We start from the raw sequence: 27,503 nt of genomic DNA, 5'->3' as shown, positions 1-27,503 counted from the left end.
ATTTCGAAAGCAAAATTTAATTAAAAAACAAAACATCAAAGCAGCTTGTAAAGCTAAAAAAAACTACACACAGTAAAGTAACTAAAAATAACATTCAACGGAGAAAATCATGATAACAATGTGAAGGTACAATTCGCTTGATGGAAAAATAACTTATAATAATTTAATACATGGTTTACGCGGTAATAAAAAACAATCAAGTACATGAAGTAATTATTCGACAACTACAAAATCTTGATATATCCTAATAATAAAGACTACGTAATATACCTAGGTATCTAACTCACAAAAAAATGTCACTCCCAGTTGTGTATCATACTAATCTAAATATTATTAGGATTTTTGCAATCACTTATGGTTAAGTAGATTCAACAAAAAAAAGTTGTTCATTTCAAATTAATTTTCCATTGCTTAATGTCAAAATTCCGTAAGGAATAAAATATGTATTAGGAACACGTTAACAGAAAATGACATATAAGAATCGAACAACTGTGATGCATTTTAAACATTGACGTTTTTCGACAATGGAATAATTTTGTCATTATGATACATTGATACTAAAACCGAGGTACATTCATCGATTTCTCATATTTGATTCAACGTTTGAAAAAAGAAATGTTACGGCTACAATTGTTCTCTATAAAAAAAATGGAAAAAAGCACCTTCTTCGAATTAAAAATACCTATTTACAAAAATAAAATAAACAAAAACAAAAAGACGGAGGTATGAAAGGAAATTTCAGATTACTCTTAACCTATAACAAAAATCTTTGGTCAAAAACACAAACACTAATCACAGAAGTTTTTGAAAAATGCGTTACGCTTCAACTTTCAACAATTCAACCGAAAAATTACTCATTTTAATCACAATCAATGTTCCACCTCTTCAAAATACGAATATTACGTAACGTGGATTATAATACATTATAAATTAACACAAGTTACTCGAAGGGGGGGGGGGGACATAAAACATAAAATCAAGTTAAGTACGAATTACTTCTCTAAATTACACGCCAACGGCAAAATCAGATACCAATTCTGTTACGAATTGAGAATACATGGTTAACACATAGTGAGTAGATATATTTCTTGGAACATCCGTAAATTGTTATTGGAAACGAAATTTCATCTGGATTGAGGAACATTAGAGCGAGGTATTTGTTCCAAGGCTTTCCTACAGGTACACAGCCACTTGATGATTCTCGCATTTCGCTCTACTATTGAAGGAAGTCCAGCTGTATGACTTGTAGAAGGTTTTTCTCCCTCACTTGCGCATTCACTAGTCGATATTACGGAGCTGTCGCTGTCAAAGTACACCGGAGAGGAAGCATTGGAACGGGGAGCAGTTAATGAGCTAAAAAAAAAATAAAGATCAAATTAGATAATGAATCTAAATTTAACGCCGATGCATAAAAGTTGAGATGAGCAAATCGTAGCAACTCACTTGTATTCGTCCGACTCCAAACCTAAGTTATCGAAGAACATATTTAAATTGGACGAATCATACAGTGGTAAGTTTGTAAGTTGAAGACTAGATAATGTTCGAGCACCGACGTCCGATTTGCTTCGCAGAACTGGACGATTTTTACTCGATTCACTGTAATAAAAAAATATATTCTATATAATTCATCACTTTTGGAGCAGAAGTAGGTAGGTAAGGAGTAGGGTACGAGGTGAGTGGATGCTGATTTACAAATTTGAGTAGGTACACAGAACATTGAGCAAAGAATTTGTATAAAGTCGGTGTTCATTTTAAATTTTGAAAGTAGGTAGAGGTACAACGACTTCTAAAAAAAAGTTTTAAGGTGTCCAAAAATGAAAAATCTAGGGACATATTGTACATAGGTACCTATAATTTTCACGTTCCCAAAACAACCCAAAAATTTTAAAAATCAAATTAGCCTACTGGTTATATTTTTCCGAAAACGTTATATTGAAAAATCCAAATCCTTATAGAACCCTCAATTTTTTTTAATGAGTGAAATCGATGAATGAACACTTTCTTCTTTTGCATGAAAAGTTTTTCTCAAGACAAACGCGCTTTGTCCCCATCAAATTTTCTATTTCTTATACTCATACTTCAAGGCTACCTCCAAATTCCATGACTTGTATCTACTTAACAGACAAGACATCCTCCTTAAATGCAAAATAAAATTGCAATATTTACTCGTTATCACAATACAACGGAGGGGGTGTGATGAAACTAGTGCACGACTTGACCGGAGAAGATTGCGACGAATCTCCTCGTTGACCACAAACCGCATCATCTTCCAAATTAAAATCATTCTGACTCTCGCAACAATCAGCCTGCAAACAAGAAAAATCACGTAAAATTGCATTTACGCTAGCAATAAATAATCTGAATCAATTTTTATGTAAAAAAATCGTGATTTTGTTTAATTATATAAAAAAAAAACATCGTTTTCTTGAATACAATTCATCAAAGTTTACGTAAGCTTTTTACTCGTAGGTACTATAATAATCATAAAATTAAAATTTTTATAATTAGATAAAAATGCATAATATAATTTTTATGCAACATTCAAACTTGTGATGTTATGTATTTCTTAGAATGATGTGCAATGTAGCACATGCAGCAGACAGTGCAGACATACAGAAATAAACTATTTCTGAAAATGTCCGATTTCACTTTTTTTATAATGCTCAAGCAAAATTTTTTTAAATACCTACTCGATTTTATTTTTTTGGCCCATAGGTATGCAATTTTTTTCAAACTTTCAATTCTTCTTTCTCCAAAAAACATACACTTATTTTGTTTGTTTGTTTTTTTTTTTTTTTTTAAATAATATTTTTAAAAATCTATAAATATCCGATTTTTTTAATTCAAAGCATCAAAATATCCGAAAAATTGTCCGATTTTTTTCAAAATATCCAAAAAACGGATAATTATCCACCAATTGGGAACACTGCTTCCTAGTTTTTTTCTTTAAATTATAATACTAAAACGAATCAACTAAATCAACTTATCCAAATCGACGTACCGAAGCGTACAAATAATCATTTTTACAGGAAGCCAAGCTTACGCAATCCGTATGTGTGGATTTCTTACAAACTCCATCAGAACTGCAACAAAATCACAAAAGCGTAAGAACGTTGAAATGTTTAATTTGGTAGGTACTTCGTGTCATCACCGGTACATCGGCGTATTAATTAGCTACATCTACATGCACTTATTTATTACTAAGACTTACCTAACCGAGCACGAGGTAAACCCATAGCTGGCGTGATCGCATCGCTCAATCGATGAAGATAAATCATGCACGTTTGATAAATCTGGTAATGATTTATGACAAATTGGGTTAATCTGACTCGTATAGCTATTATTATGAAATTCTACCGTCTCGGATTCGGTTACATTATTTTTATCACATTCGTCGATCATCTATCACATAAAAATATAGAAAATGAAAGCGAGCAAGTTTAAGGCCATCGCATTCTTAGAAAGTCAATTGTTTTCCAGGGTAAATTCACTTACAGAATTTGTCTCGAGAAGGTTCTCTTTGGAATCAGCATTTAAAAGTTTCCTCAGTTTATTTTGCAGTTGTAGAGAATTTGTTGATTTACGAAACGCCGGAGGAGGTGGAATTAAACGTGGACTTTTCGGTATAGGGAATGGCACTGCAGCGTTACCTGTAAACGTAGGTAAATCATACCACAATAATTATCGGGAATTTGAAAACGCTTCGATAACTATTCATAAACACAGCTTTGGTTAATTAAATTATCAGCAAAAAGGTATACATTAGGTAGAAAAAAGAAAATTCACCGTTATTGGTAGGAGAATGATTATTGTGACCAGCATAATTATAATTTGGCGGAGAACTATTATTCAGTTTGGTACCAGGGGTACCGTTTGAATAACTACTATTCGTAACTTCTTCATCTTCGTTAGGTAACTGGTAACCGCGTAAACTTCTGCGCAATTCTTGTTTTCTGTCTAATACGATCTCCGATTTTACGTAAAGTGGTTTCGTTTCTTGTAACAATTCAACGGCACTTTTGCGTTTGGCTGCGAAAAATAAATAAACAAATTATCGTCGAGTTGTAATCGAAAACGTAGTCTGAATTGAAAACTAGAACACTTCAGGAATCAGGAAACATTTATCTTTCCTTAAATACAGGCGAAGCTAAATATAAAAAGAGACTATTTTTTAAAAAAATGATTGAATTTTTGAAAATTTTTAGTAAAATGACCTCAAAAAGAATTGAATTACAAGAGCAAAAACTAGGCAATTTTTAGAAGAAAAAAAGAAAAAAGTGGCAAGGTGAATAGGTTGAAGTTGAACTCAAGCTTTCTTCTTCAAATTGTAGTTTTTCTTTTTTAGTTCCCTGCTTTCACAAAATCTTGAAGGGCAGAGACGATTCGAGCTAATTTTTTTAGGGGGTGCAAATGGTGAAAATGCCAACTAGAAATTTTGAAAATGCAGATTGAAAATTTTTTCACGCCAAAACACTTCCGGATTTGTTGCCTAAGGCACCTCTAAAAAATTTTGAATGAATAATTCATTTAAAATTTTTAAAAAATTGCCATTTATGGGATGGGGGTTTGACGCCCTCCCCCTCGCTGCGGCTCTGCTCTAGAGACCTAGAGTTCAAACTTCAAAGCACGAAGGGGTCAACATGAAAACTATCAAGCAATGTTAACAAAAATACGAGAATCATTTTCTCCATGCAACGTGAGCTCATCGATGAAGATTAAATTGATATACAGTTTTTTTTTTGCTATAAGACTCATTTTATACCATAAATATATACCCAATTAACTGTTAACGAGAACATCGCCAAATTTTCACGTCTCATTTTACAGATTATCGCTAATCTCGGTCAACTTTTCATACTATATACTCCGAAAATAATCTAAGTTTCTTATTGGATAATTTGTCGGTGGAAGCCTTTTGCCAACATTCACAGCTTTCTTCCTGTTAGCACATTGTACCATCGTATTACTTTACGAACATGTTTCACAAGACTGGCATTTACTTAAGCCATTTTGCATTGAAAAACATTCGCAACTAACTCTAAGTTATTCATACAGTGTGTTTCAACTTAATACAAATCTAGCCTAATTCTTGAGCATGCAACATTTTCTTATCACGTGTAACCATATACTAGACAGGTAGATAGGTAAGGTAGAAAGGTAGGTAATCGGTAATGCTACGAGTTGATTGTCGTATACGTTTGTATACTTAATACTCAACTTGAGAACTATCGAACGAAAGCAACACGTGTTCCGTAGCGTTAATTCGAATAAGTTTTTAATTAGATATTTCATCTGCGCCGCATCTTAACTCTTCGTTAGATACACGATTACGTAGATACTCGAGTTAATAGAACATGAAGCGATTTTCACGTCGAATTTACTCACTCGCAGTCGTACGTATACAAATAAAAAATTAGAGAAAAAAGTACCAGCATCTGTACATCTGCGTCATAAAACAGATTGAAGTACACATGCGAAGCAATAGGCGGCAATAATCGTGTGAAGATATATTTTATTCTATCTAAGCAGGCCCATAAGTAAATTGTATGCTCGACACGACGCGGCGCACGTGTGAGTAAGTACATTTGATAAATAATGTAACATCCTATGACATCTAATATTTTCTTCCACGCGGGGAAAACAGCTATTCCAGTTGAACGAATGTTTCAAAAATTCATTCAATCTTTAAAATAGAAATTAATCAAAATTTTTTCAAAAAGTAAGTAATAGCGTTGTTACACTTTTCTTCGTTTTTTTTTTTTTTTTTGAAACACAAAAATATACCTACTTGTAATCATAATCAATTTATCAAAATCCAAAACAAAGGATAATTAATGAAATAATCTATAGCTAATCTTTAGCAAAGGTGAATATTACGCTCACACACTTTCACTATTTAACCATAATTAATTGAATTTTGTCGAGGTTTTCATCGATTTCTCACAAGCATTACAAAGATAATACAACATTAGCGAAATATTCACGTTCCTTCCGCACGTCATTGCCTTCAACAATATACCAGTTCAAATACCCATACCAGATCTACTCATTTCACTGGGTAGGTAAATGCTTCATCGATAGAACGGTCCACGGTTTAATTTCAAGTATTTTGTATGATTTCGGTATCTTCTGACCTTGTAGAGAGAATATTAAAATTTTTCTCAAGATAATCATGGAGCAATTTACGCCAAGAATTTCGGCTTCATAATTTAAAGGTTCAGGGGAAAGGTGCTACGAGGCCCATCAGCCCATTCTACCTCGGAATTTTTAAACTTATGCACCTCATATTCCCTGCACTTTTATAGAGCCAGTTTTCCACAGTTTTTCAAAAACTCATTAAAATATGCAAAATATGGCATTATTCAAGTAGGTATATTTAGTCGGGGAGCCCACTTAAGGATAAATTGCACCCCCCCCCCGGTCGATCCTCCGGGGCAACTTTTTTCTCAAAGGGGGAGTCCTAGGGAACATTTCAAGCCCTTGTACTCAAAAAAAAAGTGGCCCTACTTATAAAATGGCGGCCATTTTGATTGACAGGTCAGCCGAAATCGCAGATTTTGCGTTCCAACATAGGACTTGCACAAAATTTTTCAAACTCTATAAAGGTAGATCGAAAGATCAAGCAAAAATTCATCACCTATCAACATTTCAAGTGCTAAAGTCCGTTTTTCGATTTTTGGCTAATTTTTGAAAATCAAATTTAGGCCTAAAATGAGGGGAAAAAATCAAAATTTTACCAAATTGACCAAGAAAGCTGAAATTTGGGATACATCCTATTTTCGACATGCCAAATCGATTGGAAACTGTTTCAAACCGTTTTGAGCAATTCTGGAGCCTCCAGCAGATTTTTGAAACTCGAAATTTCCACAAAATTTCACCAAAATGAAGTTGAAAAGCTGAAATTTATTCAGTAAACTAATTTCAATGCGCTACGAAGTACTGAAGGGGGATTTCAAGTCTTTTTGTAGCCTCCGGCGACTTTTTGATAATTCCTGGAGCCTCCATCAGATTTTTGAAACTTTAAATTTTCACAAAATTTCATCAAATGGCGATGGAAAGCTGAAATTTACTCTACACTCCAATTTTAACATCCTCTGAAGACGACTTCAAGTGGGTTCAAATCATTTTGGAGCCTCCAGCGACTTTTTGAAAATTACTGGAGCCTCCAGTAGATTTTTGAAACTTGAAATTCCCGCAACATTTTACCAAATGGAGTTGGCAAGCTGAAATTTACTTCGGAAACTAATTTCAATACGATATGAAGTCGACTACACGGTGGTTTCAAATGGTTTTAAATGATTTTGAAGCTTCCAGCTACTTTTTGGAAATTTCCCACATGACCTCTCAAAAAGTCGCTTTCTTATTTTCTCCAATACCTAAGTATTTCATTTTCGAACAGATTTGTGGTCATTTCGGAATTTTTCGAAAAACTAGTTCTCTTGGTTTAAAACACTCTCCTAAGGGAGCAGAAACAGTCGATTGATAATACAATTTCTAGATTGGGAAGAGAAAAACCTGAGAAGTCAGGCGAAGAATTTTATTTAGGTCCTGTATATAATATTTCATACACCATTCGAAATCACCACCATTCATATCAGAGAGTCGACGTGTAACATTCCCTTCCCCCCCAATTTAGAGATTTCAAAAATTCCCAAGACTCCGAATTTTGTAATTAAACAATTAAACTTTGATTTGTAAATTACTTCACGAGTCTCTTAACTTCGCAATAAAAAATCTCAAATTCGAGAATACTCGAGCTAAATATCCTCGTTTAAACAAATTTGAAATTAACGTGATTCTAATCGACATGCGAGTCTACGGATAATAGTACCATAACCTCATAGGTGAATAATCACGGAGATATATCTATAGAGAATGGTCAAATGGCAAATCATCGACCTCGTATCACCTCGAAAATAGCTTTTTGAATATAAATCCGAATAATTAAACAGGTTCGTTGAACGTATCGCATGTAAAATGGAAATTATACAATTACAAACGAACAATTTGTAAAATTTATTTGATTTAGCGGAAAAACGAACAAGCTCGTCAATTTCTTCCACCCATGCGTCCTTCCCGCGCGGATTAATTCCAAAATATAAATGTTTATTCGTGTACTCGTTTTTTATTTTTTTTTACTTTCGTCGCCGATACCGTTACCAGACAGCGGCAGGCGGCTTTGAAATCAGCCGAGATGATTACAGGTTACGAGACACAGGTAGGTGTAATAAAACGCGACATTATTAATTGTTACTTCCTCACCGGAATTTTAAATAAAGGGAAATGAATTCGGTAGGTAATTCTTTCGACTTTACGAATCACAATTGTCCTCACAGGTCTTCAATATCTCATCAGTAAGACGTACGGATTGTTTTCATTTAAAATTCGCATAAGTCTATACCTTTCCCTTTCCTCATCTTATAAAAGATCTAACTTGAAGTGAAGGTAGTCATCTACTCACCAAAAAGTTGCGACTTGATTCGCATAAAGCTGTCGTCATCTCGGTTTACTATTTTCAGCGGTCGATAAGAATGATGCTGATGTTGATACGAAGCTGCAGCCATACTTGCCAAAATGCTTCAATACCAAATCCGCCAAATTCACGATCGTATAACGATCCAGCGTTACGACTATGTATTTTCTCGCGGCACGATTGAAACAATGGTAAATTACGGCTGCTACATTGTTTAGGCCTTGGTCACTTCATCTTCACCCATTCGCTGCTACTACGCCAATCATGCTGGTACAATCTGTACATAAAAAATTCGTACTCGATTATTATCTATATTATGTACTTATCGAATCGTAACGACGATGTAAAAATTAGCTATTCTAATAAAAATCAACGTTGTTGTCAACGTCAATCAATTAAATTGTCATTTATACACGAGTCTATATACAACAGACTGGCGAGTACAGACATTATACGTAAATATATTAATATCGTATGTTCAATCTTCATATAAATTATGAACTGCTACTGACTGAAGAGCTATGTTTCACACATATATGTACATGATTTTAACAAGACTAGAGTAAAGTTGAAATGAAAGTTTTTATCCTGAAGTACAACATAATAATAGTAAGTCTAAACAGTGTCGGTTTTAAGGGGAGGGGGCAAGAGTCCAATTTTTTTAAAATAAACTTTTGATGGTAAGAAGTGACACTTTTTCAAGCATTTTTGCGCCCTCGTTCCACTAGAACGGATGCTGATTACACACCTATGTCTATAGCTTGTTCTAAAAATCTTCATTTTTTTCATCTTTTTTGAAAGGAAGAGGCTTTTTTCTTCTTCTCAAGCCGACCTTATACCTAGGTATATTCGTACTCTACATATATCAACTCGAAATATTACCTTTCAAACAAATTTCAGACGCTGAAGTCTCTCCAATTAAAAAAAGAAATAAATAAGTCGACATCTACATAAGCAGCAACTAGCAACCAGCAACTGGCAACTTGGCAACCAAATCAAAAAATTTTGATTTGGTTGCTAGTTCCAGCCAATAACCGAGCAACTTCTTATCATTTTCGTTCCACTGACGCGAAACGAAGTTGCTAAGTTGCCGAGTTGCCGCTTATGTAGCAGTGCACTTCATGACATAAGTTATTTGATTTCAGCCCCGGAGAAACTTAATTTCGCCCCCTCCTCGCCCCAAAAAAATCAGATGACAACATTATTACTAGGTTTGAACCCAATTACATATTATCCCCCTCCAAAGAAAAATCCTGACACCGGCACTCTAAACATCAATTGAAATTCTCATTGTGCATGAAATAAAATACTAATAAACGTGCTCCGCTTTCAAATAATGAGAATTTTCCTGTTCTATTTTGTAAACACAGCACAGCTAATGACATTTACCGATCAAACACCGATACTAGATGAAAACATTTCAAAAAAAATAATCTCCTTTCCTGAATGATAAAGCATATCTAAAGATAATGATTTGCCTTACTTGGTAGAATTTTTGCGAATTAAGTTATCATCTAAGCAATTATCGTGTACACAACAAATCGAGGAAATTTCCAATTGCTTATGAGAAAAAATAATACAGCATTCGATACCACGTTTATTTAGTAGAATCGCTTTTCCCAAAACTAAATCAGTTTTCACTTCATTACAGGGACAATTTTCCAAGTTTTTTAAATTTTTATAAAACTTACAACTTGAACTAATCGTAGAGCCTTTTTTCCAATTTTACCATCTAAATCCTCAAAATAATTTTCGCATTTCCAGGTATTTTTTCTCATTCTCAATATTCCAAGTTTTTATTAAACACATTTGAAAGCGTAACAAACGAATTTTTTCACAGTTGTAAATTCCTTCAAAACGGAAACATGATCTCAAAAATGAAAAAAAAAATCCCCTCATAAAACAAAAAAATATCTAGAAAACTAATAAAAACTAGGTATACCTACAAACTTCCAAAAAAAAAAAAAAAAAAATGTTCAAAAATATTTCAAAAATTGAGCAATTTAAAATAAAATGATTCAGAAATCCACTTGGAATAATCTCCAAAAACCCTCATCCAGATTGGAAATAATTTTAAAAACATCAAACAAAAATGAAATCTATTAAAAATGGGGAAAAAACAAAAATTACCTCAAAATTACAAGTAAAATCCTTTCACAATCATGTGTCCAGTCAGAACCAAAACATTTACTCACAACAGTGCTGTTGACAAGCGGGGGAGGAGGGGGGGTTAGTGGGGAAATTTGCTCCAGGCCTGGGTTTTCCAAAGGGCCCACTTTTTAAAGAAAAGTTTGTGAACTTCATTTTTAAAAGAGAAAAATATGTGATAACTTCTCTACATCTACAAAAGAAAAAATCTCCCTTCAAAAATTGTTTGTAGCAAAACAAAATTTGCTCTTGACCTCGAGTTTCAAAAATGAAAACTTCTGCAGGAAATTTTTGATTTGAGAAAATCTACATTATTTTTTGAGAAAACTTCTTGAAACTTCCTGTTGAAAATGAAATTATATATGTAAGTATGTACTTAAATTTTCTAGCCGGGAGATGACTTCTTCATAGCTAAGAAGAACTTCAAGTAAGGGGAATATCTACTTGAAGAAAAATTCTGTTTTGTAAACATCTCATTTTTGACCTATATTTTTGGACGTAAAAACTTGCTTTGAAGGAAGGAGGGAGGCAGGGAGTATGAAAAATTTCTAGAAGGCTCTCAATTAAATTTTGACAAAATACATGCGCTCTAAAGTTTATCTAATTTTATCTGGATGGTACCAGTTCCAACAAAAGTTTTTTTCATCAGTTTTCAAAGATTCAGAAAATTTAAGGAGCCCTGACGCAATCATTATCTACAAAAAAATCCCGTCCCACTTTTGAAATGACAATTTTTTAAAGGACCATAATGAAGGATCCAAATTGATAAAAATGGTCAAAAATGAAACCATGTATAGGTAGAGGTACCTTTACTGTGATTAACATGACCTTTTAGCTTCACAGGTCATTCTCACTCCATTTAAGATGGAAAAAATTTGAGTTTCTTGCAATTGTTGACTCACAGCCACCCCAAATTGAAAAAAGCGACACGGCGGTCCAAATTTTACACAACCAGTGATGCGCCACAAAATTGCAATTTATAGGTTTCAATCTTCTAACCTTATTTAATCGCTCTCCAATATCGAGAAAGTCAATTTTTGAACTATTTGTTGACCTTTACAACAGCCTGCAGACCCCCCTCCCCTCACCTTGGAGTCCAAATTTGTATTCACAGCATGCTCTTTTAACGTATTTTTTTTTTTAGTAATTTTAAACTTTCAGTAAATCCATGACGTCACATTATTATCTATGTTCATTAGGAAGAAAAGAAATATTCGAGAGTTTCCCTAAGATGTAAGATTCGAGAGGAAGCGAAGAAGAAGTGAGTAGACTTTGAACAAAATGAGATGAAAGACGAGTGGGCAACAGATTGGCGACAAGATCGTGACAAACAAGTCCATAAAACAGATATTTGTTGAGAGAATTTGAGAAAAGCCAAGTTGCGCAATTGTTTGTTATTATTTTTCCGCAGCTTTGGAGCGATCGCTGAGCATAATTATTCGACAAATAATTACGCACTTCCATGGTAAACCAAACCAGTATATAGTACGCAGTTAGATCTACCTCTACAGGTACCTTCAACTGGAAGCAGAGATGAGAAGCAGCTTATCAATAATTTATAATCAAGCATGCATACGTAAATACGTTTCTACCGTATATGTATAGGCCCAACTTATACCATATTACAGCCTACACTCCGTACGTTCCGTTGACGCATGAAGCACGACAGGTATGGTATTTTGAATTGGAAAAATTCAAAATAAGGTACAAACAACAAAACACCGAAGCCGAACGTATGTACGTATTGTTATACTCGTACTTATATCATTTATACGCGTCCTATACGGTCGCGTTTGTTCGTAACGCAACAACGCTCATATATCAACACTTCCGTTTATATACAAATTATACCTATACAGACAGGCGTACGCGAGCATAAATAATGAAAAAATTATAGAAGCGCCTAATTTCTCTATAGGGTGATACGCGATTCACAATGCGAGATAATCTCACATCCGATGTTGGTGCGGTCATTACACGATGAAAACAACAACAAAAAAAAACTTTCTATTATAAGCAAAGGCGAGTGAATAGTAATTACGACGAATCATCGTTCCAAAGTGCATACAACCTCAGCATGCAGACTATATGGCTGTATGACCATAGTAATCCGCCGACAAGCTACAATCTACAAAATACATACAGCAATCCTGCATTCCCTGCATAATTATTGGATTTGGTATATGGTACACTTGGTACAGGTAACAGACTACATACAGAACAGTGGACTGAACAGTAAGTAGGTACCATACAATGGAAAATTTAACGAGCCAATATGCGTAATTCAACTTGGTTCATTTCATTTTCATGCCAACATTGCCAACCAACGACGACGTCAGGTAATTTGCTATTACCTATTATGTAATGATCTCTTGACAAGACATAACACTGACATTCGAGTATAACTTATGTAGATATGCTATTTCCATAAATCCATTTTGCTTTATTTTATAGGGTGTTTCAGCCAACGTTTGTCATAAACAAACTGCAGGAAGATCGCGAAAACAAATTCAGGAAGATTTTGACCAAATTTGATGGAGACCTTCATTTTGAGTTGAATGTCGCAAAGAAAAGTTTTTTTTCCTCGTAGGTGTCCCTACAGAGAAGAAATAGTGTTCTCACCTCACAGTCTTTCTTCAGCCTAAACCCCGAAAGATATAATTTTTGAAACTTTGGAGGCGGGGGGGGGGGGGGTATTTTGAAATGCAGCGGTACTTATACCAATGTTTTGGTCATTGTTGTCATTTCCGAAAAATCGAGAAATATTTGGGTAAAATTTGAAAAACATTTCGCATTTTTGAAGTTGACAACAGTGGTCAAAAAATTGGTACCTGCATTCCTAAATATTTCCCCAATAATAAAAGAAAAAATTCATAAGAACAGATTGCATATTCTGGTATTTGAAAGAAATTACAACGCGAAAAACGCATGCAAAAATACACCACCACTCGAACAGGAAAAATTTCAGGTTCCAATCAGGGTGTCTAATAAAATTTAGGGCTATCACAGGATTTTTCAAAATTTCTACAGATCCTTGAGCCAGTACCTCCTTTTCAGAATTTACACTCCTTCCGCTTCCTGCTTCCAACAACAAAATACCAACGTTACCTATTTAGATTTGAGAATACTTTTTGGTTTGTTCTCAGCCCTTTTTTATATCGTATGAAGAATTGAAAGGGGATTCAAAAAAAGTGCAGAGTGATATCAAAAAACCGTGAATTTTTTTTTGGTTTCCGACTTGAACTTTCATTTACCTACCAGAGTTTCAAATTTTATATTTACAAGAATTAAAAAAAAAAACATTTTTTTCCGAAAAAAATTTAGTAAGTATCGATTTTTGATTTTTCAAAAAATTGACTCTTCTCACAAATACTCTTCATGAAATTTCTTATCCAAAAAATTAAAAATCTTTAGTGTTAAATTCATATTTATTCATTTGAGTGAGTGAGCACTGAGCAGTTATTCTTTCTGAAATTTTGCAAAATCATGAATTGCATAGGACTAATTCATGAGATAAAAGCCAAAAGTGTTCTTGGTGAAATTTTTTCATCAGGTGAGTTAATACATTTTATGTGAGTTGAATCCTAGAAAAAGGACACAGTGTGTTTTTGTGTTTTCAAAATTTGATCATTAATCATGAAATAGGTAATGAAATTTTTTCAATTTTTTCAGTTTTTAAAATGACCATGAAAATTACGTTTGAGGTATAAAATCGATCTCAGAATCTCAGACGGTCACCTGATGAAGGGCAATTCCGGAAAATTAGTGTATAGTAATCATCAGTAGTAAGTTGACTTCTTGGATTTTTTTTTTAGGGTTTTTCAATTGATTTTAATCATAAGTTTTTCAATTTGTAGCCAATCAGTGAACAGTATTTTGGAAGGACCAATCTGTGATTAGTGATTAACATTTCCAGATGAGAGATTTTATAATTTGGAAATAGATTGATTAATTAAATTATGTTTTACTATTTATTTTAAATATAGATCATAAAGCCAGAGATGGAATGGAAAGCTAAGTGAAAGCTAAATCCTAAAAGCTGAAAACCAAGGAACTGAGGAAGTTTGGGGCTTTTCAAAGCTGAAAGCTAGCCAAAGCTGTGTGATTGATTGAAAACCTAAAAGCTAGGCAAAACTTCAAAAGCTTTATTTGTTCAGCTTTTTTGCAAATTCATTACTCTGATTTCTTGCTTTTGGCAGTTTTTTGGCTGTCTGTATCTTATCATATGTAATCAATTTACGAAAAAAAAAACTAAAAAGTAAAAAAAGCAAAAACCCTTGTTTTTTCAGTTTTTTTTTTGTTTCCGAGCCTCTTATTCAAGTGTGAAACAAACTCACATGAAACCATTTTCTCACATTGTTAGCCTTCATTTTTCATACCTGTGTTTCACTGTATTCTTCATTTTAAACTAGACTGAGCTAGTCAAAAGTGCATGCCACACGAGAGCAGTAACAAAAATTTTAGTTCATTTTTGGATTCTTGAAGAATTTTTCAAAATTTGAAAATTTAAAAAAAAGTTGTTATCACAGAGAACCTCAAACTCTCCAATTAAAAAAAAAAACAAACAAAACGAAATACATAGTTGAAATGACAACAATCTTTACACCAAGACCATATTATAAACTCGAAAACAATCACATATGTTCGAAGCTTCCTTCGAATTTTCTGTTTTATATCTGAGAATTTCAAATTGTTATAGAAGGGTCAGGATTTGAATTTATTGGTTTCAATTGTTGCAAAATCTAACCACTTTTATTCAAACTCTTATCTCTTTGGAAAAATCATTTTTCCCTACTTATTCTTCTCATTTCTACGCTTTTAGAGCTCTCATTGAAAATTCCTCAGCTATGGTTATTCACTTCGTTGTTACGTAACACAATTTGTTTCATTTTTATTTTAACGCTAGTGTAACATTATAAAAAAACGTTTAATTGTTTAGTAAAAAATGAAACTTCCTAAATGAGACATAAGTGCTAAACAATTAAACCACTCGAGTAATTTAAATGAAGAGAAACAAATCACGAAAATAGTAAATTCAAGTTCAAGAATAGCAACTTGACCAAAGATGCACCACGCTAACGCGTAACGCGGAAATTCACATAAATAATTTACTTATTAGTTTCTTCAGTGTACTTCATTTCGTATGCTTATATAGTACCTTACCTATACACATCTACGCATAGGCTAATACAATTAATGCATGTATGTAGTATGAAATTGTAAAAGAATGAGCATAAAAAGATGTAACGTGCGCTTTCGCCCGAAACATAATTATATTAATTAATAAACGAAATATATTACTCGAAAGTTTAACCGCGTAAAGAAAATGCACACGAGTTTTAAATTTTTAACCATTTCAACACAGCAACGCAAATTTATACGCAGTCATAAGCATAAGTATGGTATACGTGGTACGTGGATGCTCATCTCATATTTCCTGCAATTCAATGATCAAGTGAAATCTTCATTTTACCGAAAATTATTACTCTAAATAACAATGCAATGCAACTCGTGGCCTCTTAACTTACTCGCATTACATTTTATTGCTCAGAATGCAATAAATGATACCTACTTACATATAATTTACCCAGTGATGTCTACCTTACTTCCCCCTACACATATATACTTATTTATGGAAAACGGAAAAATACTAAGCTAAATCGTATTAAAAAAATATACCTAAGTAAATGCCGAACCCTTAGTAATGTTCCAATTACCATCATTATTATTATATAACTCGCTATCAAAAGAAAATTTCAATCGCATGTGTACATTTTTCTCTGATAAAAAATACTTTATATTTGAAATGAGATTAGAAGGTCGTTAAACCACAATCACAAATAGATGTACTTTCGTTACATAGTAGGATTACTCCGTTTTGGTACAATATTTTTACGTATTTCGTTGCGTTTGAAATACGTAAAAGTAGGTAAACCAAACACAACATCTATGAAATTGTAGTGGATGATCTAGTGTCATAATTACCAGATATGATTTATGCTAGTTTTCCAGATATGAGATTAAAATACTCGTACTATACATTAGCTGTATTTTATTTGCTAGTTGTGATTTTTTTTTGAAAAGGAGGGGGCATTTTTCAATTTTAGATGTTGTTCTTTTTTATTTGAACAAAGAAAATCAAAAGATTTTCCGACGATCCTCCAATTCCAATTTGATATTACATTCTCTCAAAATTGTACAAATGAATAGGTATACTTAGGTCTCCTCAAAATTCGTCATTTCCTAATTAGCTACTTGTGCAGTTGAAAAAAACATCTTGCGCAGTTCGCAAGATCAACCGACTTTGCTCTAAATATACACCAGTAATTTACCAACATTTATCTCAGTAATTTACCAGACATTACTTAAAAATTTACCAATTTTTCAAAATGCGCGGAAGTACCCAAATTTACCGATTTAATGAATACGAAAAGTCGAAAATATCGACAAAATAAAATAGTCAATCATAAGTAGCCATCATATTACACTTTTATGAAATTGATTTTCAAATAATAATTAGCGTACTCATGAGGACGTAACCGTCATATTACAAGTGGAATAATATATCAGGAAAATTGTTGACAAAAAACAAAATTATTACCGAAATTTACCAATTTACCGAAATTTAGCTATTTACCAAAATTTACCAATTTACCAAAATTTACCAATTTACCTATTTACCGAAATTTACGTATTTACTGAAATTTACCTATTTACCGAAATTTACCTATTTACCGAAATTTACCAATTTACCAAAATTTACCAAAATTTACCTATTTACCAAAATTTACCTATTTACTAAAATTTACCAATTTACCTAAATTTACCGATTTACCAAAATTTAGAGGTTTTTAATGGCTTAATTTTTATCCAGAATTGAAATTTAGCTATTTACTGAAATTTACCAATTTACCAACATTTACCAATTTACCAAAATTCACCAATTTACCAAAATTTACCAATTTACCAAAATTTACCGATTTACTAAAATTTACCAATTTACCAAAATTTACCAATTCACTAAAATTTACGAATTTATCAAAATTTAACAATTTACCAAAATTTACCATTTTACCAAAATTTACGAATTTACCCAAATTTATTAATTTACCAAAATTTACGACTTTACCAAAATTTACGAATTTACTAAAAATTACCCCAGCAATTTACTAACATTTACCTCAGTAATTTACCAGACATTACCCACTAATTTACCAATTTTCCATTTTACCAAAAATTACCCCAGCAATTTACCAACATTCACCTCAGTAATTTACGAGACATTTCCTCACTAATTTACCAATTTTTTACCGAATTTTAACTACCCCAGTAATTTACTGTCAAAGGTTTTTACTAATTTACCAAAAATTACCCAAGCAATTTACCAAAATTTTCGACCAACTTTAATTACGAGTAATTCACCAAAAATAACTAATCATTTTATTTACTAAAAATTACTATTAATTAACAAAAAAAAAAAAATTATCAAAATTTACTGGCTATTTACCAAAAACTTAATGTTTTTTGTTAAAACAAAAATTACACTAGAAATTTTTGAAAAATTTTGATTTTTTATGGCAAAAAAATTTTGGACGGATAAAATTAACAAAAAAATTAACAAAAAAATCAACAAAAAATTTTCTCCTCTTGACTCGCGCGGGATTCGAACACCCGACCTTCGGCGTACCAATCTGCAACCTACACACCCTAACCACCCCATCTGTTTGTTGGGGGTGAGCCGTTTGCGAGATATAAGGGTTTACACAAATTTCTGCTTATCCATAACGTTGAAACACACTTAAACGTTCATATCTCGTAAACGGCTGAACCGATTTCGACCAAATTAAAAATTTCTCTAGTTCAGTATCAAAGCAATATTTTGCCATCATCAGTTTCGACTTAAAGTTCGGAGCTTTTGAGTTCAGCGTGACACAAATTTATACATAAATTGATATATAAATATATCTATATGGAACTTGCTTACTATCCGAGACCCAGTACATCGTACTGACGATCCGAGGCCCTCGTCTTTGACACTTGGAAAAATTTTAAAGAGTGCCTGGTAAATTCGTTCGCGCATGCGCCTTGCTAGCGGCTATCAAGCCGGGTCTAGAACCGTTGGTGCGATCTCCAAGCAGTGATTTATACAGGAATGACGCGAGTATGAAGTTTCTGTGTGGGGTGAAGTAAGGTAAGCTGTATATACTGTAGGTATGATACCTACTTTGTGAGTCCCAGACAAAAATTTGTCTATAGCATCCCTGAAGTGTGTACATCATGAAAATATAGTTTTTAATAGGAAAACGTTCCGAGACCCGCTAACGGGCCTCGGAACGTCGCGTCGGGCCTCGGATAGTCGATGTCACTTCCAGAAACGGGCCTGTATAAGCTGTAGCAAGCCTGTATCAATATATAAATAAATATATACACATGAAACGTGGTATTACGCAGCCCATACTAGATAAACCTCAGACTTTTTGCGGCCCATCAGGACTTTTTGCAGCCCAGTACCGGGCTGCAAAAAGTCTTTTCTGTTTTCACTCGCCACAGACATTAGAAACAAGCCAACACAGTGTAAATATGAGGCAAAACACCACTAAAGACCTGCATTATCCGATTTCATCAACTTGGCGTTACATACACGAGCGAATCGAGCTCCTCACCTCTCTGTAAGTCAATGAAAACATTTTTTTGGAGGCGGAAAAAGTCTGGGGAATATCTAAAAAACATACACTTGAGTGGGGAGCCCTCCTCAAAAATCGAAAATCGAATTACAAGACTAAATGTAAGTCTTTTTCCAACCTGGTGGAGTATATACCATCTTCTCATGGCCAAGCAGTAAGCTGCTGTGAGAACACGTGGAAAAAATGGAGCGCGCCCCTGCTAGTGCCAACACAAGTCGGTCCGCAAAAAGTCAGTGAATTATCATGGGCTGCGTAATGTGTGGGGGAAATCTATACATATATATATAAACTTATCTCGTTTTGCGCCATATGTCTTATCGTGATCAGCACACTCCAAAACGTCAAGAAAACCCACCCCCACCCAAATCCTCAACCATCATGACAAATACAATACCTTACTTTTCCGTTTCCGGCAAAGTCGGTAAAAATGAGGAAAAGCGAATTGTATAAGGTTTCCTGCTGCGAAGCAGCAAAACCCATAAAACGACGAGACGACAATCCCATCGGTTGTAAAATATATTCGATATTTCGTGAAAGTTGAAAAGTCTCAAACGATAGTCGATTTAAAAAAAAAAGAACGGCGATAATGGCTTGTAACAAAACAATAATAATTCTAGATGATAATTAATAATCGGAAATGGAATAGACATTAACGATATTATTAAACGTTATAGCTTTATACAAATTACCATCGAGAGTGTACTTGACAAAAATTAATTTGCATTCGAAGCATTGGAAATGAATTGGACAGAAAAATCATTCGCAGTTACACTCGATTAAAATTATTACATGACTATTAACATCGAAAATTTCAACAACGAATCTACCATACAATGTCAAAATCAGTGGAAATTACTCGTATTAATTGGAAAACTAAATAGTCAAAGAAGTACAAGTACTATGAAGTGTGCACCTACTTCAAATTGATGGCCATTGGCACTTGGCATGATTTAATTTGTACGAGATTGAAATTTACCAAAGTATCATGTAACAAAAGAATTGATCGAAATTTTATTCAGACAACAGTGTTAAAAAGGAAAAAAATTACTTAATTAAAATTCTACAAGAGTATTCTCAGCCTATTTAAATGGAGAAAAACTTGCTAAAAATTTAAAAAAATGATCGTTGATTTTGGTAAGGTGTCCCTGAAAAAAATGTTTGCCACAAGACCCACTCCCCTTATTTTAAAATTTAAAAAAAAACTTTTTTTAATATCAACAAATTGTGATATTTTTTAATTTAAAAAAAAACACGAATTGACCGAATTCAAAATCGTATGCCAAAAGGCTTTTGTTATAAACGCCTTCAGCAGCTGATGATGAATTAATTCCTACCCTAATGTTCGATAAATTTTGAATCGTTAAAAAAGTATTTAACCAAAAATAGTTCACTTCTGCAGAAAATTACTCGAAATTTCTTCAACTTTTTCCCCTCTACCGTAGGATCGAATTCGACAGCCTCGTCAGAGCCGATTTAAAGCCATCAGGAAAAATTGACTTTTCTCTAGCAATTCGGACTATATTGCTCCAGGGTTTTATTTTAGCTTTGGAACTAGATTTCTAATGGAGGCTCCAGATTTATTGAAACCTGCCTGTGAAATCCGGGGGGGGGGATCAATTCTAACAGATAGATGGCATTTTTTGTGTTTCTCAGCAGAAGAATGCAATTCTGAGCCAATTGCTGGAGCTTTCCCTATCTACAAAAAAGTCCTTCAAGAAGAAAAGAGCTGAATTTAGTTTAAGTAAAGAAATCTATGCATCGTTATTTCATTGCCAAAATTTAATGGGGGGCTTGAACAAGGTCAACTCACAGTTGTTTTGGAACAGTTTTTCCTTTTTTGATTAAAATTGATAGAAAATTTCACGAAAAGAACAACAAAGACAATCAGTTCGTTGTATGAACAATAACCCAATTGGCCAATAATACACGAATATGATTGATTACACAATCATTAGTGGAGGCAAATTAGCATCATATTTGAATAAAAAAAAACATTTTTGGCTACCCAACCTTTTATGATGAAAAATTGTCAGGGGTGGTCCCCTGAATAATTCCTGAGAACTACCACCCCACAGACCCCCGGCTAATTTTTTTATGGGGGGTTGAACCCCCCAAAAATGGGTTTTTTGTAGTTTTATCCTCAGGGGTTGATTTTACGGCGAAAATAGCTTTAGTTTTGTATTCTACGTCAAATTTCCGATCTATTGATGTATCAACTGTCTTTCTACCCCTAAGGGGGGTGGAGCTAGAACCATTCGAATGTGAGGGGTTTTCTAAAAAACCCCAAAATGCTATGGGCGCATAAGAGGGGTTAAATGGCCACCGAGAGCGTTCGGGTTGATACTAGCATGGAAGGTAGGTACTATCGAGAAACTACCGCGTGAAAAATTTCAGATCCACACCACCTCCCCTTTTTGGGGAACCTCCCTTTTCTGAAATTTCAATAGCACTTTTCTCAGCCCCATTTTAACCGATTTTGAAAATTTTTCAGTATGTAATGTATATCCTTGGTAGGTATCCCCACAAAAATTCTCAACCCCCTCCCCTCATATTTACCCCTCAAAATAGCGTTTTTCAACTTATTTTATGTTTTTTAACAATAGTACAAATTGAGGGGTCTAAGTGCTTTGGAAAGGGCTAGATGAGTGTAGCAAAAAATGTGACGTCATATTCGTGCTCAGCGGTATCGAATCATAAGAAAACGACACTCAACTTATCAATATCTAGTTATTTTCCCCGAAATTCCCATTTTGCCCTCAAACCTTGCGAAGACACATTTTATGCAGTTTTGAGGGGTAAATATGAGGGGAGGGGGTTGAAAATTTTTGTGGGGATACCTACCAAGGATATACATTACATACTGAAAAATTTTCAAAATCGGTTAAAATGGGGCTGAGAAAAGTGCTATTGAAATTTCAGAAAAGGGGGGTTCCCCAAAAAGGGGAGGTGGTGTGGATCTGAAATTTTTCACGCGGTAGTTTCTCGATAGTACCTACCTTCCATGCTAGTATCAACCCGAACGCTCTCGGTGGCCATTTAACCCATCTTATGCGCCCATAGCATTTTGGGGTTTTTTAGAAAACCCCTCACATTCGAATGGTTCTAGCTCCACCCCCCTTAGGGGTAGAAAGACAGTTGATACATCAATAGATCGGAAATTTGACGTAGAATACAAAACTAAAGCTATTTTCGCCGTAAAATCAACCCCTGAGGATAAAACTACAAAAAACCCATTTTTGGGGGGTTCAACCCCCCATAAAAAAATTAGCCGGGGGTCTGTGGGGTGGTAGTTCTCAGGAATTATTCAGGGGACCACCCCTGACAATTTTTCATCATAAAAGCTTGGGTAGCTAAAAATGTTTTTTTCTTTTCTTATTTGCCTCCACTACATACATTATATCTATACGAGAAACGTTGCAAGAATCGCATATCGACAACCACCATTTACCTACTTATAGATCTTTCATCGATATAACCAAATACGAAGCATATTATTAAAAAACAACAATAGTAATTAAATATGTTTCCACGTAAGGAAAAAAATGAAACTGACCGTACATTATCATTACCTACTAACACACTTGATTTTATTTTATTCGAAATCAGAAAACGTAACGCTTGAAGCGAAATTAATTTTGATAATATGACAGATAATCGTCAAGTTTATAATGACGAAATAATAAATCGTACGTTAATGACAACATGAGACTGGTTAAGTGCATAGTGTTCAGATTTAGGTAGGTACGTGAAATTGAGTTAAATAAAAATTAATCACGATTCATGCGAACAAATTTGATGAATAATTTGCGAGATAAGTATACCTATGGTAAGTAAGGTAATCAAAAAACGGGTAAGATGGGGAAAAAAATTCACGATCCCTATACTTGAAAAATGAATTCTATTTTTACATTCAAAATGTATTAATAAAATCGCGTGTTAGGTAAATCTTTCCGTGTCCGAATAAGCGAAAAAAATCGTAAGAAGAGTATAACATCGGAATTAACAACCTAGGTACTAAATTAAAAGTAAAACAAAGGTTTGACCGAAATTGTGTATAAAGTAGTAGCCGCATCACGCAACGGGTAGCCCAGCATTTTTGACATAGAATTTTCATTTCAAAGTCAAAGACACAAAAATCGTTTTAGAAATCACGCACGCGTATCTTTTGCTCACTTTATACGAACAAATTCAGCACGATGTGAAGTACGCCAGCTATTCATTATCACAGAGCGTAATAAAAATGCTCCTAATAGTATTATACGAGGTTTTGCTTATTGATTTTCCTGCTCGCATACCACACTCTTTAAACTAACACCATTTTCATAACCACAAATTCGATCTTCGGCTGTTTAGAGTGGAAATAACTTTTCAAGGACTCTCTGACACAAGTTCATAATAATTATGGAAACGAAGAAAAAAGAGAAATTAACATTTTACGCTTGATCGCAAACCGAGTTAACAAGCGTTCTTATTTGAAGGGGGTTAAATTTCCCACGTGATAACCTAAATACATTATCTATTATAAATAATACGCCTGATTTTTCCATAGACAAACAAAAAATTAAAACTATTGACGATAGAGATGACAAATCGCAATGCTTCACTTGGCTGATACTTATAGGTGATGACTGATGAGATGAAACATGATAATTCATGTACCTCTACATATGAACTCATACATAGTTTTGATAAACATTATTCCCATTTCTGATTTTTATCTACAACAAAATGTATAGCTTGAACGTCCAGGAAATGCTTTGCATGAAGTTTTGATATTTATAATTTTTTTTTTTTTTTGACAAAATAGACATGGAGGTGGAGCAATTACCTAGTGAGTTGTGATCTAGATTTACATAAGTACCTACTTCTATTCGAATGAAAAGAAATTATGAATTTCACAGAATTCATAGAAAATATTTCGATGTTCTATCTGAATTTGAGAATCAAACGAAGGAAAAGAAGGGAGTTTGTTTCTCGGAAACTCAGAAACCTCACAGAGTAATCGTCTTATTTTCAGTGACGTATACATTTTTATTCGCACAGTTAGGTAATTGGATTAACATTGCTTTAGAGCCACTACCAGCACAATGAATGTAGATTGTTTTACGCCAATATGTTTCGGAAAGAGTGTGGTCTAAAATTTTCATAACCTTTCTTGCCTTTCTGAAGCCTCCAACGCGATTTTAGACTTATCAAAAATTTTTAATTTCTCTGGCAGGGAAAGGAAGGAAATTAATTTGGGCAGCTAAAAATCGAGTCGTGACTAATTGTCGATCAGTTGAAAGGGTTTATCTACATTCGAAACGATTTCCAGATGGACATCGCGAGAGGGTTTTTTAAAACCAAATACGTATTTACAAGAAAAAAATTTTAAAAATGAAAATTTTCCTGTTTGCAGGCAAATTTTGAAACTTATTTTGCATAAAACCTCCCCATTCGAATTTTAAAATTTCCAGCTATTCTGGAGCTTCCAGCGTGATTTTTAATTTCTCCAAAAAACGTGGAAATTAATTTGGACAACTGGCTCGGCTTATTCTCGACTTACTTATAGCAAGTTTATCCACAATAAGGTCGATTTTCAGAACACCTATAGAATGCGTTTTTTTTGTGACCAGAATATTTGGGAAAAAAAATTCAAAAAAATCAACATTTTTCTGTTCGTAAGGAAATTTTTAAAATTTGCACGAATGACTTTGTCTCGTCTAAAATCAGCTTCCCAAAATCTGAATTTCCAAACACACTTGAAGTGTTCGCCTGAAAATCAGCTCATAAGCTACAACTAGAGTTGCAGGTGTCCAAATTGATTCCGGTACACACTTTCTGGAGATTCAGCAGAAATCGAAAATCGTGCTGGTGACTCCAAAATGGTCAAAAATATTGAGATGATTCGGGGGAATTATTATACAGTTTCAAGACTAGAAAAACATAACAATTTTTAATTTTTAAAAATTCTTCAAAAATCGAAAAATTAATTTTGGACAGTGGGAATTTTGGTCATGAGGGTTTCAGACCATTTAATCACTCAAAATTGAATTTAATAACCGTTATATCACACATAAAAGACACCTTTCAACGTTTTCAACTCTGTTACTTGTTTAATGATTAAAGCTAACGTAAGGTACTTGTATCATGAGCCTATCAACAAAATAAATACAATACATGCATGTATTGATGCATGTAGTTTATACCGGACATCCTGTATACCAAGCCATAACGTTTCCAACGATAAAATGAAGAAGGCAGTTATACGATTACGAGCATTACCTATAACTACTATTGTACCGGATTAAATGACTGTCCTCAAGAGTAATCTAACTCAAACAATACCAGGTTCAAAATACAGAAATGAAATAAAACCACGCTAACCAAATTCAAATGCCTATACCTACTGATTTGCTACTCACAGGAATCAATACCTATAAATAGGTAGGTACCTATTCGTTTAAAATGATGCTTGTTTCGTTTTGACATTTTTGAAAATTTAAATAATACATAAATACAAATTTGCAAGCAAGAAATAAATACCTTTAAATTTGCATGTCAAAAGTAGCCTATAAACAAAAATTTTTGAGCTCAAATGGATTGTTATCGAACGTGTTTCATTTTTCTGCGTGTTTATTCTTTGAGAGTAAGTAATCAGAATTTGTTAATTTTTTGCCCAATAAACGAATCAAATGGTTTACAAACTCTAATCCCATTTCGTATTAATTTTTTATTGTCTATTGTATGGAGATTATTACAGTCAATTATTCATGTGTTTGTTACGGTAGCAAACGAAGAAATACAATGAGTAGCATTGTGGAACTTTCACTACAAAATCGATATTTTCCATTGATTACAACAGAAAATATTTTTCAAGAAATTCGTAAGCGTAATGTCATAATTTCAATTTTAAGAAATGCACAAAGATTTGTATGAAATATTCATGGAACAATCGTTTCGTTATGATTTTCTTGGTCGAAGCTCTAATCATATCATTCAGTCATTTCATAACATATCTACCTAATTATATACCTGTAGGTACTTGTTTCTTCAAAATATCCCTCGTACCTAGAAAGAAAACTGGAAAAGTGGAGAGGCTTCCTCAATTCTCTGTCCAAAGATGACGTTTTTAAAATCATGCACCAAATTCGACTTCATGTATTCACAAAACACATGGGAAATTACAAGTAAGCTACAGTAACTTGATACTTTGCTTGATAGGTACTTTATGTGAATGTTTTATGACCATACGACACAACGAGAGTAATACAATGACCCTGATTTTAAATGTATCACAAACAGGTTGATATACCTAAATAACATTATTCTCACTACAATGAAAATAAATAAGATAACGAATTCGTAAACTTCGTTCGTAGGACAAAACTAAACATCAGAATATTCGAAGTTACATATGTGATATGACAACAAGAAGGCAGAATATATAGGCATCGAAAAAGTGTCATTACAATTTACAACAGTGACCACATTTTCAATGCAATAAAATTGATAAAGGTACCTACTTAGCAAGTTAGCATGCAAATGCAAATTTGCTAAACTAATATTGTGCTTGTGGTACTGAGACGAAGCTGAGTAAAAGAAATGCTCTAGTCATGCGATTTTTCAATTTTCGATACGCGTGTAAAGTAGGTATATACCATTTGACGAAACAGAAAAAGGTATTGATTTGTGTTTCATTGATATTTACATACATATTGAAAAAAAATGAGGACCGTTCACATTGATTAGTGAAGCAGACAAATATGGACTATGCAAGGGCTATGGGGAATGGGGATAGTGAATGTTAGAATATTATCACTTAATACAAAATCTTACCTCAGACAGTTGTCATTATAATCATTGCTGAGTTCTGTCCAGCAAAATAGAAACGAAATACGACTTCCAACACAATTTAAGCAGACGCGAAGGATCGAAATTAATGATAACACAAAATGATAACAATACAAGAGAATCAGCGAAAAGAAAGTGTTTTGTGAAGTCGAAGTAGATAGATTAAACACAGTATAATAAAACTGAAAATTTTGAAGATTATTTAGTATTTACAGGTAGAAAATTTGGCAGTTAACACGACAATTTAAAATCAACAGCTGATTGATCACGCTTCGTAATCACTCTCTACACCGATAGTTTCAAACTCGAGTCTCGAACTGCGAAGTGCAAAAGCGAAACCGCGATTCGACCGTCGACGTCGAGCA

General features: G+C 33.6%; 1 protein-coding gene across 1 annotated transcript; it reads right to left on the bottom strand.

Annotated features, from left to right (window-relative positions):
* Position 1: 1 nt before the first annotated feature.
* Positions 2 to 27,503, bottom strand: LOC135841971 (uncharacterized). The gene is made up of 9 exons (XM_065359216.1): positions 27,124 to 27,503; positions 8,462 to 8,750; positions 3,787 to 4,029; positions 3,496 to 3,650; positions 3,212 to 3,402; positions 3,002 to 3,083; positions 2,167 to 2,306; positions 1,444 to 1,596; positions 2 to 1,353 (listed from the first exon to the last, which is right to left on the bottom strand). The coding sequence occupies exons 2-9, from the start codon at positions 8,562 to 8,564 to the stop codon at positions 1,125 to 1,127; spliced, it is 1,296 nt and encodes a 431-aa protein (XP_065215288.1). The 5' UTR covers positions 8,565 to 8,750; positions 27,124 to 27,503; the 3' UTR covers positions 2 to 1,124.

Source organism: Planococcus citri, chromosome 3 (assembly GCF_950023065.1).
Source record: "Planococcus citri chromosome 3, ihPlaCitr1.1, whole genome shotgun sequence".
In the NCBI taxonomy this organism is placed as follows: Eukaryota; Metazoa; Arthropoda; class Insecta; order Hemiptera; family Pseudococcidae; genus Planococcus; species Planococcus citri.
Note: the sequence above shows the minus strand (reverse complement) of the source record. Positions and strands in the feature narration are given on the sequence as shown.

Excerpts from the sequence above, each read along its gene's own strand:
- LOC135841971 (XM_065359216.1), bottom strand. The coding sequence starts at position 8,564 with ATGGCTGCAGCTTCGTATCAACATCAGCATCATTCTTATCGACCGCTG. Across the intron at positions 3,651-3,786 it reads TCATTCTCCTACCAATAACG|GTAACGCTGCAGTGCCATTC; the intron begins GTGAATTTTCTT and ends CTACGTTTACAG. Across the intron at positions 3,403-3,495 it reads ACCTTCTCGAGACAAATTCT|ATGATCGACGAATGTGATAA; the intron begins GTAAGTGAATTT and ends TTTATGTGATAG.